The 13,804-nt window shown below is 41.1% G+C and overlaps 1 protein-coding gene across 1 annotated transcript in view; it reads left to right on the top strand.

Annotated features, from left to right (window-relative positions):
* The window catches only part of GALNTL6 (polypeptide N-acetylgalactosaminyltransferase like 6), a 1,140,136-nt gene that overhangs the window by 949,033 nt on the left and 177,299 nt on the right, over positions 1-13,804 (top strand). The window contains exon 6 of the mRNA XM_029204074.1: positions 1,397-1,580. Coding sequence (XP_029059907.1) covers positions 1,397-1,580 — 184 coding nt within the window. The remainder of the gene's footprint in view (positions 1-1,396; positions 1,581-13,804) is intronic.

Below are 13,804 nucleotides of genomic sequence, written 5' to 3' on the forward strand. Positions count from 1 at the left end.
GGAAGGAAGGAAGGAAGGAAGGAAGGAAGGAAGGAAGGAAGGGGAAAAAAAAAAGAAAGGGAGAGAGAAAGGTAGATCTGGGGGGAGATCTTCCATAGGATTCTGTGGTTTCCATGCCCTGCCTTATCAGTGTCTTCAGAATAATGATGCTGAAATAGCCAAACCTCATTATTTCTAAATTATGTCTTTTCTTTTTTAAAGATACTTAAATGTATTTTATTCCACACGCCACATCCAAAGGTCTTCCAAAGAACCAGAAAGCAGGTGTTTGCACTTAAAAGTTCTGCCTGTCTGACACTATTAGTTTGTTGTAGTAAATACTGAAGAAATGCACATTGTTGGGAAGACAACACTTCACATGTAGCTGTTCTAGGTCAGCCAAAGTACCTGTACATGCCCTTCCCAGCACTGGCTCTTCAGGTCTCACGTAATAACATCTACAGGGGAGGAGCTGGAGGTGCAACTGGAAAATAAGTCTCCTTTCTGCCTCAGAGAAGCACCATGGCCAACTGGAAGGACCCCAGACTTTAGCACAGGACCATTAAGCAGGGATTGCATCCTAATTCTTGCCGTCAAAAGACGAGCGACCTTGGACAAGTTATTTAACTTCTCTGAGCTCAGTTTCTCATGTGCAGACTAGGAATGATGATAAGAACAACCTCACTGGGTTGCTAGGAGGGTTAGGAACAGCCTGAGTATACTTAGTAGTTGCTCAAGAATTGAACAGTAGCAGGAATAGTAGCGGTAGTATCAGGCCATCTAACGTATTTTCAGCTATGATGAGAGAAGATAAAAATGTATAGCTTTGATACACGGAGTCTATATTAAAGAACAGTAGCAAAATAGGACTTGGCAAAATCTGTGGTAAGCCTGAGAGCAAAGAATTCTGTGTATGATCTGCCAGCATTTGGGGGGCGGTGGAGGGACAGTTATCATGGCCATTGTAAGATGAGATGCTAAAAAAAAAACCCATGAAGTTAAATATTTACATTTTGGAACCTCCAGAAAGCAGGCCAGTATTTTCTCAGCAGGCTCTAGCTGTATGTTTGAAGGAACACGAGGACTGTTTATACTCCACGCATGTTGGGTGCACTGTAAAATGACAGATTGGGGACAGGTCAGAGCAAAACTGTGACAGAGGGAGAGCTAAACGCTCTTCTCCAGGTATCTCTGGGACATCACTTTCTTCGAGGAAGATACCACAACACTAATTGCACCTAATCACTGTCCCGTCACGTTAAGCCCAGCATTCAAGCAGAGATTCTGCAAAGTGCTCTGAAGGCGACAGGGAAGCAGACTGCGAGCACGATGCGTTAGGAAGGGCTTCTCCTGGCAGAAGAATGAGAGATGACCTGGGCAGGCGTGTCATTTCCTATTCCGTGCTTTCATTTTTCAGACCAAATTGCACTCAACCACAAAACCATCGTGTGCCCCATGATCGATGTCATTGACCACAATCACTTTGGGTACGAGGCCCAGGCCGGGGATGCCATGCGCGGCGCCTTTGACTGGGAAATGTACTACAAGAGGATCCCCATCCCCCCAGAGCTGCAGAGGGCGGATCCCAGCGACCCTTTTGAGTGAGTAGCAGCTGAGGGAGGGTCCAAGGGAGAAGGGGCAGATAACTCAGGCGTGTGTCAGCTGGAGACCCATCTCTAATGAAATGGAATAAAACGGGTGGCAAAAGTATGCAAAACACTGGGGAAAGGTCAGACCTACAAGTTGTGTAAAATCACAAGCTGTGCTGAGTACATTCTTGAACTTCCTGAGTGTGAGAGGGCGTGTGCGGTATGAGAATCAGTAAAGGCAGAGTTCACAGTAAATGCACGGAAAAGGGATGCAGTCCCTTTCAGCCATTCTCTTAGAGGTTCTTTCCTCATTTTCAGTTCCCTCTGTTCTTTCTGCTTTTCCCTAAAGGATTATTTAAATTAACTATTTTACCTTTCTTTATTAGGGAATGATATAAAATATGAACCAGTATTTAGGCCTAGGTTCCATGCCCTGCTGGGAATTGCTTCTTTATAAAGGAGGGCCATGTTTCGGATGAGCAGCTGCTCCCAGAACTTAAACTTGGGGAATTCAATCAAATGACAGACCCAGAGTAGATGATCTTTGATCATATTGCCCCCAGTTTAGTTCTATACAGATATAAGCTTACAGTAATCTATTGATTTCTACAAAGCTAAATTCTTTTTTTCCAATGTGGACAGGAGAACTGTCTATGTCAAGAAAAAGAAAAAAATATGGCTCAGCTTGACAAACTATTAGGACCATTAATGGTTAATGGTGAGCTTTTTCCAAAAGTTACCCAGAGATTGCCCAAGGCATGCTATTATCTATTCCTCGTACTTCACCCTTCTGATATCCTTAAAACCTTTATAACTTTAAAACTATTATATTTTTTCTTAGTACAAAAAAAATGTCTAGATCAAGGTTTTGCACACTCTCTAAGATTCTATTTAACATGCGTTAAAATCAATACTGTCTTTTTCTAATATTTTATTTTTTTATTGATGTATAGTTACTGTACAATATATATAAGTTACAGGTGTACAATATAGTGATCCACAATTTTTAAGGATTATACTTCATTTATAGTTACTGTAAAATATTGGCTAGACTCCCTGTGTTGTACAATATATCCTTGTAGCTTATTTTATACCTAATAGTTTATACCTCTTAATCCCCTACCCCTGTATTGCCCCTCCCCCCTTCCCTGTCCCCACTGGTAACCACTAGTTTGTTCTCTATACCTGAGAGTCTGTTTCTTCTGTGTTATAGTCACCAGTTTGTTGTATTTTTTAGGCTCCACATATAAGTGATGTCATAGAGTATTTGTCATCCTCTGTCTGACTTATTTCACATAGCATAACATCCTCCAAGTTCATCCATGTTGCTGCAAATGGCAAGCTTTCATTCTTTTATATGGTTGAGTAGTATTCCATTGTATATATATACCATGGATGTATCTTCTTTGTCCATTCACCTACTGATGGACACTTACATTGCTTCCATATCTTGGCTATTATAACTAACACTGCTGTGAACACTGGGGTGCATGGATCTTTTCAAATTAGTGTTTTGGGGTGTTTTTTTGGAAATATACCCAGGAGTGGAATTGCCAGGTCATATGGTATTTCTATGTTTAGTTTTTTGAGAAGCCTCCACGCTGTTTTCCACAGTGACTACACCAATTTACATTCCCACTGACAGTGTATGAGGGTTTCCTTTTCTCCACATCCTTGCCAACATTTGTTATTTGTGGTCTTTTTTGATGATGGCCATTCTGACAGGTGTGAGGTGATACTTCATTGAGGTTTTGATGTGCATTTCCCTGGTAATTAGTGATATTGAACATCTTTTCATGTGCCTCTTGGCCACCTGCATGTCCTCTGTGGAGAAATGTTTATTCAGGTCTTCTGCCCATTTTTTTAATTGGGTTGTTTGCTTTTTTGATGTTGATTTGTATGATTCTCTAACGCCATATACAAAAATAAATTGATTAAAGACCTAAATGTAAGACCAGATACTATAAAACTCCTAGAGGAAAACATAGGCAGAACACCCTTTGATATAAATCACAGTAATATTTCTTTGGATCCATCTCCTAAAGCAAAGGACATAAAAGCAAAAATAAACAACTGGGACCTGATTAAACTTAAAAGCTTTTGCACAGCAAAGGAAACCATCAACAAAACGAAAAGACAACCTACAGAATGGGAGAAAATATTTGCAAATGATATGACCAATAAGGGGTTAATATCCAAAATATATAAACAGCTCATACAATTCAACAACAACAAAAAATCAACACTGTCTATTCACGAATAACATGGGCTATAAAAGTTTACAGTAGAGAAACTCCCAAGTGCAAAAATTACTTCAGTGACTCACTTTAAATTACAGTAAACATTTGATAAACATCAGGAAAATGTTTCTTCCGATTCTATCCTCTAAGAAGATAAACTCTTGGGAAAGCAAAGGGGATTTCAAAAGACATTAGCCTGATAAAAACGAAGGGAAATCATTTCTTTTGTAATAAGCGCACTCATTAAGTATCCAGAATTTCTGAAAGAGGCCTCTTCAGATGCATAAATTCCTGGAGAGTTTTTTAGAAGAAATGATGAAGCCCATTGTTACTCTTCCAAATACTTCAGCCAAGATTTAAAGGAGATTGAAAACCACCAGGGAAGTTTTTTAGTAATCCAGGGGAAGGAGTTTCTAGTAAGCGTTTGATGTGGGCCCAGCTGAGAGATGATCTTTACACATCTCTGAAGGTAACCATCTGAAAGTCTTGGCAAAGGGGCTTAGGGTGGGATTTAAAGTCAGGTGGGTGTGGGAGAGGATACAGAAGGACCCTAAACACGGTGGATCTGTTATTAGATGGCAGCCGATGGCAGAATAGCCATGGTCCTGTAGCTACTATTCAAGTTTGCCATGTTGGAGAGCAAGGATTCATCCATGATAACTTTTCCAATAAGTACTGTAATCGTGACTGGATTATAACGACCTTCTACTTTACTTCCACTGTAACAGTGGGGCCCCTGCTTTCTGAAGATGTGGGATCAAAATGCTACCAAAGGAATTTCAAATGGTGAAAATTCCAGAAATATTCTCGGTCCCTGCACTGACAGTTGAAATTTTTGTCAGGCAGACCCCAGCTATGGCTATCAGAGTATCAGCCACCTTGCTTAGCCCCAGAGCTGGCAGAGGTGCTAACTTTCAGAATTAAATTACCTCTTGTTCCTCTCACCTACTTAGGTGGTTGCCATCCTGTCAACAATGGCAATCTGTCCAGTACGACTGCCTTTCTGTTTTAAGTCCCTTTGATTCCTAGGAAGGCAGACACTTTAGCCTTTTGTAAAAAATGTAGCTTCCAGGGGGTGTCCACTTTGATCTTCGAAACTGCATTTGCCTTCCTGATAATAAAAGAATGCTTAGTTACCCAAGAGGCTCTGAGCAGTGTGTCAGCAATTCCATTATCTCGGCGGCCACCTGAATGTACGCATAAACAGACGTGCTTTCAGCGAAAACTTGCTTCTCTAGATGTAAAGCTTTAAGATACACAGAACGAACGTGGTCTACGTATACATCTCTCAAGCCTTTCATGTTTTCCACTGGTAGCTATGAGGATTTCCTCGGGGGTGGGGTGGTAGGGGGAGAGTAGGCAGAAAAGTCGGGAAGAAAGGAACTACAGAGTAACATGGAAATGTACTGCAAATTCCAGGACCTTTCTGACAATATATATGCAAAGATTGTCTTTCTGTAGCAAGTTGATCAAATGTCCTGAGTGACAAGACCTGAATTCTCCCATTGATTCTACCATTGTTGGAGTTTTCTCCAACTAATGACTCCAGTAGTGTTTTTCAACCTGGAAATCCTGTGAAATTAGAGGGACATGAACAGTATTTAAGTTAAGGAATTGAATTGAAAATTTCAGAGTATTATACGGGTATGTAAGTATAGCTATTGTTTCTCAGCTATTTGATTTCAGTTATAATGCATATATGATCCCAGGTCATGATATAAATGGTGTTTCTTAATATAGGTTACACAGTCAGAAGAGTTCAAAATCTATCAACTTCCTAAACTGGGAATCAAAACCTTCATCAACCTGACTAGGAAGGAAAAGAAAAACTCATAGACAACTTTGACCTCTAAGGAAAAAATTACTTACATGTGCAAAGAGATCTAGTTTTCAGACAAACCACTCCTAGAATATGAGAGACAGTGCAGTATTCACAGTTCAGATTATCTGGAACAGTCACAATTCTGATTAGACTGGATATATTTGGTAAATATTCTTGTCTTTTGAAAAAAAAATGAACTATTCTCCTTTACCGGTAGCTTATAACCATGGCATAATGCTCTTAGAAAATTCTTGGTATTCATAGCTTTTAGCAGGTTTCCTTATTCCTGGTTTATTTCTAGTGCAGGGCACTTGGGAATTGAAGTCTTTTCTGTGTGACAAAACATAATATGCTCCTTTAGTCATGATGAGAAAGGGGAAGATATTCCTTTGCTTTCTGACCACTAACTTATTTCTTCAACCTTATCTCGGCATCTGAAAGTTTAGAGAGAACCAGAAAGAATTATCTTATCCAACTTCCCTTTAATGCAAGCACCCCCTAGACAGCATCCAACACAGATGACCAGCCTCCTCCTTTTTTTTTTAGTGAAGTAGAGTTGATTTGCAGTGTTGTGCTAATTTCTGTTGTACAGCTAAGTGACTCAGTTCTACACATATATACATTCTTTTTTTATATTGTTTTCCATTATGGTTTACCCCAGGAGATTGGATATAGTTCCCTGTGCTATACAGTAGAACCTTGTGGTTTATCCATTCTAAATGTAACAGTTTGAATCTACTAACCCCAAACTCCCAGCCCATCCCTCTCCCACCCACCCACCCACCCATCCCCTCCCCCTTGGCAACCATGAGTCTGTTCTCTATGTCTGCGAGTCTGTTTCTGTTTTGTAGATAGGTTCATTTGCGCCATATTTCAGATTCCACATATAAGTGATACCCTGTGGTGTTTGTCTTCCTCTTTCTGGCTTACTTCACTTAGTATGATAATCTCTAGTTGCATCCATGTTGGACCACCTTCCTCTTGAACTCATCAGGGAAGTAATATTTGCTACCTCAAAACACTGTCCCTTCCACTAGGCTGGTTGACAGGAACATTTTCCGGTGGATTAAGAAAACTCTACCTTCCTCATCCCAAATTGTCCTACTTGAAACACAAGGAATGTCTAAATTCCTCTTCAATGACAGAGCTGTTAAAAATCTTTGAAAACAGCTACCATGCCTGGTCCTCTCAAGGCAGAAAAAAGAAACTTTTTTCTTCTCCATGCTAAATATCTCCAGTTCTATCCTCATAATCTCCAGGTCCTCCAGAATCCTTGGAAGTTCATGCTGATTGATGGAAATGCTCGATTTCTGTAAATTCACATGAATGCTGCAGTTTCATCCACACTTCTCCAACTTGTTCACAAGGATAATGTGAAATATACCACCCAACATGTCAGGTACTCAGGCCCTAATATATGAGTCTGTCAACCTTAAAAACAAAGTTAATTTCTGGAGAATTTGCACTGGTTTCTAGAGATCATGCTTCCTTGTGCTAAGTACTCATAGTCAATTCAGCAGTTTATTCAATTTTGCAATTTTGCTGTGTATTTCAGAATCTGCCTCTATTCTGTCTTTCAGCTGTGGAGAGATTACTTTTACTCTGCCCGTCTTCTGCAAATAGATCTCCAACAATTCCCCAAAGGCTTCTAAAACATAGAGTTTTAATCATCATGGATGAAATTCTTGTATACCATCATTAGGCAGGACTGAGATTCTCTATTTTCCACTTTTATATACCATCAATTTCCAAAATTTTAAAAATAAAGGTATCTGCACTTGGGGGTGAAAAAGCCTCATAGGATACAAATGTCCATTTATTCTCTCAGACACCCCTACGTCCACGGACACATCAGTTTGAATTCAGTGCTGTTACCTAGTCTAGAAATATCTCAGGGCATGGATAGCAATGGCAGGCATCTCAAGGTTGGAACTTCAAATACTGAAGATCTCCTAAGATGTAAGCACCAAATGTAGATTCTTTGGGGCTGGTTCTGCAGTCCAGCACTGTGAAGCTAAGCCCATGTTCAAAGGGATAAGATTCTCCCTGTCCGTTACGGAGAGCTGTATCCCTGTGACATGAAAGTAAGATGCCGGGCTTCCCTGGTGGCGTGGTTGAGAGTCTGCCTGCCAATGCAGGGGACACGGGTTCGGGCCCTGGTCTGGGAAGATCCCACATGCCGCGGAGCGGCTGGGCCCGTGAGCCATGGCCGCTGAGCCTGCACGTCTGGAGCCTGTGCTCCGCAACGGGAGAGGCCGCGATAGTGAGAGGCCCGCACACCGCGATGAAGAGTGGCCCCCACTTGCCGCAACTAGAGAAAGCCCTCGCACAGAAACGAAGACCCAACACAGCCATAAATAAATAAAATTTTTTTTAAAAAGTACAGGTTTTAATTTAAAAAAAAAAAAAAGTAAGATGCCTTCTAAAAAGATTTACTGACAGGGTCTTCCTTTATTCTTCCAAGGGACAGAGTGCAGATCCCCGGAAACTTGCTAACTATCTTTCCTATACAGGAGTGTCATAAAGTATGAATGCCGACACAGTGTGAAGGGCAGTAACCCTTGGGTAACAAATACAATGTTGCGCTAAATTTTAGAATTGAATCAGAAAAAAAATGTGCCAATAAGCATAAGTTTATCAAGCTAGAAGAAACCTTAAAGACAATTCCACCTCTCATTTATTTATTTATTAAATTGAAGTATAGCTGTTGTACAGTACCGTGTAATTTACAGGCATACAATATAGTGATTCACAATTTTTAAAGGTTATACTCCAATGACAGTTATCATAAAATACTGACTAGATTCCCTGTGTTGTACAATATATCCTTATAGCTTATTTTATACCTAATAGTGTGTACCTCTTAATCCCTTATCCCCATATTGCCCATCTCCTCTCTCCCCACTGGTAAGCACTAGTTACTCTATATCTGTGGTCTGCTTCTTTTTTGTTATATTCACTAGTTTGTTGTAGTTTTTAGATTCCACATATAGGGGATATCATACAGTATTTGTCTTCCTGTGTCTGACTTATTTCACTTAGCCTAACATCCTCCATGTTCATCCATGTTGCTACAAATGGCAAAATTTCATCTTTTTCATAGCTGAGTAGTATTCCACTGTGTATATGTACCACATCTTCTTTATCCATTCATCTGTTGATGGACACTTAGGTTGCTTCCATGTCTTGGCGGCTGTAAATAATGCTGTTATGAACATTGGGATGCATGTATCTTTTTGAATTAGTGTCTATGTTTTTTTCAGATATATACTCAGGAGTGGAATTGCTGGGTCATATGGTAGTTCTATTTTTAGTTTTTGGAGAAATCTCCATACTGTTTTCCACAGTGGCTGCATCAATGTACATTCCCCCCAACAGTGTATGAGGGTTCCCTTTTCTTCACATCCTCACCAACATTCGTAAACTCAAAATGGATTAAAGACCTAAATGTAAGACCGGATATTATAAAACTCCTAGAGGAAAACATAGGCTGAACACCCTTTGATATAAATCGCAACAATATTTCTTTGGATCCATCTCCAAAAGCAAAGGAAATAAAAAATAAACAAATGGGACCTAATTAAACTTAAAAGCTTTTTGCACAGCAAAGGAAACCATTAACAAAATGAAAAGACAACCTACTGAATGGGGGAAAATATTTGCAATATGACTGATAAGGGATTAATATCCAACATATATAAACAGCTCATACAACTCAATACAAAAACAAACCACCTGATTAAAATATGGGCAGAAGAACTGAATAGACATTTTTCCAAAGAAGACATACGGATGGCCATCAAGCACGTGAAAAGTGCTCAACATCGTTAATCATCATGGAAATGCAAATCCAAACCACAATGAGATATCATCACATACGTGTCAGAATGGCCGTCATCAAAAAGAACGCCTCTTTTTATAGAAGAAGAAATCTAGACTAGAGTCTATGAGACTTATCCAGTGTCACAACTGATAAATTTAAGAGCTCCTGCTAGAATCTGGGCTTGCTGACTTCCCATTCTGTGCTGCATTCTTTCATCCACACCACGGTGGTGGGGAGAAAGCTTAGAGTTGTTAAATGCCTATTACTATGTGTCAGGTGCTGGGGAGGAAATCTCCATATATTGCGAATTCACTTAATCCTTATCTCAAGTCTAGGAAATAAATAATATCATCTGTGTTTTTACAAATAAGGTAATTCAGGCTCAAGAGATAATTTCCTAAAGTTTATGTAAGAAACTGGAATAAGGACCCAGATGTAAGGATTCATACTATTCCATGGAAATTTCCACCTCCCTCTCTGCTCAGAGACGAAACATTCTGTAGTGCTTCAGGGATAATCAAACAGAAGAAAACATTCTCAGAGAAGACAGTGACTTCCTCTTCAAACAGCAGTGCACGTAGGTAAATGACCACCACAAAACTGAAAGCATCACTGGCCATCACCAATCCTCTCACAAGTCTTTTCTCCAGATGTGTTCAACACTGAGTTAAGCAAAATGATACCAGGTCACCTCAACCAGATGGGCTGTGGCTGTACAAGGCTGCACAGTGGAGGGGTCTGAGCAAGGCTGAGAGCTGGCCGGCCCTCTGCTCGGAAGGCCAGGGGCCCACGCTTGGGCTGCCCAGCAGAGAGCTAGAGGGGATCGTTCTCCTTGGTGGGCACTGTAGCTTTGCCTTATTAATGCAGAGCAGAGAAAAACAGACTTCAGTCAAGTCACTTGCTGCCCAGAATGAGCAACTAGCTTTAGTCAGCACCTTATTGATTGCACTGACATTCAAAATTGTAACATCCCACTTGGGTAAATTCCCGGTGGGGACTGAGCTGTACCTTAATTTACTTAGAATGTGAAAGTAAAGATACTCACTTTTTCTCTTTTCACATGAGTTTTGACCCAATATTGCCCATCCTGAATTTAATCAAGATTAGTAAGGAACAGGCTCCCCACGTGGAAAAGGAGACTGGATGTGTCTCTCCACTTTCACCTCTGAGTTGCACCAGGCATTGTTCACCTTCTCCTTTTTTTTCAGTTGGGTTACCTGTAAACCCTGGAATATCCATTTGGTAGGTGGGAGAATTTTATTCATATTCTACTTCTCAAGCTAAGTCAATATACCTCATAGATTTTGCTGTGACCTTCAAGCAATTGCTTCCAAACTTTGCCCCCTTTTCCCTCAAAAACCCAAAATGATGCAAACAAGCTACCACAGTATTAGCTGCCTCAACCTCAATCTTCAAACACATAATTCTCTGTGATTAAGGTTTCGAAACTGTAGTCTCAAACTTTGGAGGGGATTAGGTTAGAAAGCACGATGGATGGACCCAGAGATGGTCATACTGAGTGAAGTAAGTCAGACAGAGAAAGACAAATATCATAGGATATCACTTCTATGTGGAATCTAAAAAACTGGTACAAATAAACTTATTTACAAAACAGAAATAGAGTCACAGATGTAGGAAACAAACTTAGGGTTCCCAAAGGGGGAAGCGGGGGAGGGACAAATTGGAATTGATATATACACACTACTCTATATAAAATAGATAACTATTTTATTTATTTATTTTTATATTTATTTTTGGCTGTGTTGGGTCTTTGTTTCTGTGCGAGGGCTTTCTCTAGTTGCGGCAAGTGTGGGCTACTCTTTGTCGTGGTGCGCGGGCCTCTCACTTTCACAGCCTCTCTTGTTGCGGAGCACAGGCTCCAGACGCGCAGGCTCAGTAGTTGTGGCTCACGGGCCTAGTTGCTCCGCAGCATGTGGGATCTTCCCAGACCAGGGCTCGAACCCTGCATTGGCAGGCAGATCCTCAACCACTGCGCCACCAGGGAAGCCCAAAATAGATAACTAATAAGGACCTACTGTATGGCACAGGGAACTCTACTCAGTACTCTGTAATAACCTATATGGGAAAAGAATCAAAAAAGAATAGATACATGTACATGTATAACTGAATCACTCTGCTGTACACCTGAAACTAACACAACATTGTAAATCAACTATACTCCATTAAAAAATTTAAAAAAGGGCTTCCCTGGTGGCGCAGTGGTTGAGAGTCCGCCTGCCGATGCAGGGGACATGGGTTCGTGCCCCGGTCCGGGAAGATCCCACATGCCGCGGAGCGGCTGGGCCCGTGAGCCATGGCCGCTGGGACTGCGCGTCCGGAGCCTGTGCTCCGCAACGGGAGAGGCCACAACAGTGAGAGGCCCGCGTACCGCAAAAAAGAAAAAAAAAAAATTTTTTTTAAAAAGAAAAGAAAATACATTCATCAATTTAGCCTAGCGATGTGTTCCAGGAGAGTGAAATAGGACTCCAGCTCTCCAAAACCTCAACCACAGTTCTTGCATGACCTTTGAATGATTCCAGAAGTCCTTCCATTAATCTGACCAAATAACCTATTTCATTAAGCCCATGTAGTATGTAACGTAAAATCTAACATTTGTAAAGCACCTCTCTACATTTTACCTAATTGACTCCTTGTAATAACCCTTTGGCGTAGGTAAAGGAGCTATTGTTATTTCTCCAGTTTTGCAAATAAAGTGAGAACCAGAGAAATGAGCTCACTACCAAGAGGCAAAACCAGGACTCAAATCAATGTCTTCGTTCATTCAGATTTCAAATCTTAGAGTTAATCAACAATCTCATAGGCATCAAATCAATGCCTTCTTTCATTCATTCGGACTTCAACTCCTAGGGTCAACTGATACTTTTCGTCTCCTCCCCCTTGAAGAGACACTTTGGCACCCATGAAGTGCAGTGGTTTTTATCAGTGAAGGTTTCGTGGCAGCTCTGTAAGGAGAGCAGGAGAGGGGAAAGATTGCCTTGCTTCCCACACTGTCTTATCTGAAGCTGAACTGTCTTATCTGACCAGCTTAACCGGAGCTGGTAGGTTGAAAATGTCAGCTTTCAGTTTCTTCCTAATGAAGGGAAATGTCAACAATGACAGCTGCTGGTCTGTTTCTAACAAGATCTAATTCAATATTTGACAATCACAAAAGGACAAAATGTTTAAGGAAAAATACTGTCAAATTTCTAAGTGGCGTCCTACTCTACAGAGGGTGAGAATCAAGGAACAGAAATGTCTCAGGGTCTTAAAAACGAATCAAAACATTGAATAAAATCAATCTCCCTTGAAAGCCCAGAATGAAACCCCATGGAAGAGTTTTTTAATGTCAACTTAAAGGCTGTACCATGGGCAGAGGTGTTAGAAAGCAAAATTGTTAATGATCCACCTGTCCCCATGAACACCCCTCCCCATTGCTCCCTCTCTGGGCTCTTTGGCTATCCCGGTCCTAGGTCTCGGGGAGAATCGCCATCTGATCAACAATTCACACCAAGGGCTTGTAATGAGCCTTTTCCCTGGTCAGGACTTCTTTCTCCCTCTGCAGGGGGAGTGATCTTTACCCCAGCAAGATGCTCCCTATGAATTTCTCCTTTTTCCAGCATCCAGGATAACGTTAACAAAATTAATTCCTGAATTAACAGTCACTGCCTTTATTCTACCTGTGCTGCCCTTCTCTTCTTTCCTCTGTCCTGCTCTCTGGAGGTCTCTGGGTTCCTAAGGTGGCCGTGGCTTTGATGCCCCCTTTCTGATTTCTGACCATGAGCTGGACTTCTAAACCTGTTTCTGCCACCACTCCCTTTAGGGTCACTCCATCACAGGAGACCTGGTAGACCATGCTATTACGAAAGGAGATGAGACCTATTCCTGCAGGCTGAGATAGATTCTTGTCCCTGTTCACCAGTCACTCAGGACTGCAGTCCCGGTGGAACTCAGAAACACCCTCACCGTGACTTTTGTCCTACGGAGCCCCCGTCCTTGTTTCTTCGGTACAGTGAGTCCCCTACATACGAACAAGTTCCATTCCAAGAGCACGTTCTTAAGTCCAATTTGTTCATAAGTCCAACAAAGTTAGCCTAGGTGCCCAACTAACAGAATCGGCTGTATGGTACTGTACTGTACTAGGTTTATAATACTTTCCACACAAATAAGACATAAAAAACATCTTTTTGCCTCGCTCTACTCTCTCAATTATCTTCACTTTTGTTTCCATCATTATCTCTTGGTGCTTCTTAGCAGTACCAGTTACCTCACCGCTGCTTTTACACTTGCTTCTGGACATCCTGGGCTTGAAAATAAAGATACTATACTACTGTACTCTATAGAGTCCTGTAAA

This window comes from Monodon monoceros, unplaced genomic scaffold, assembly GCF_005190385.1.
Source record: "Monodon monoceros isolate NGI ecotype Baffin Bay Population unplaced genomic scaffold, NGI_Narwhal_1 Super_Scaffold_5, whole genome shotgun sequence".
Lineage (NCBI taxonomy): Eukaryota > Metazoa > Chordata > Mammalia > Artiodactyla > Monodontidae > Monodon > Monodon monoceros.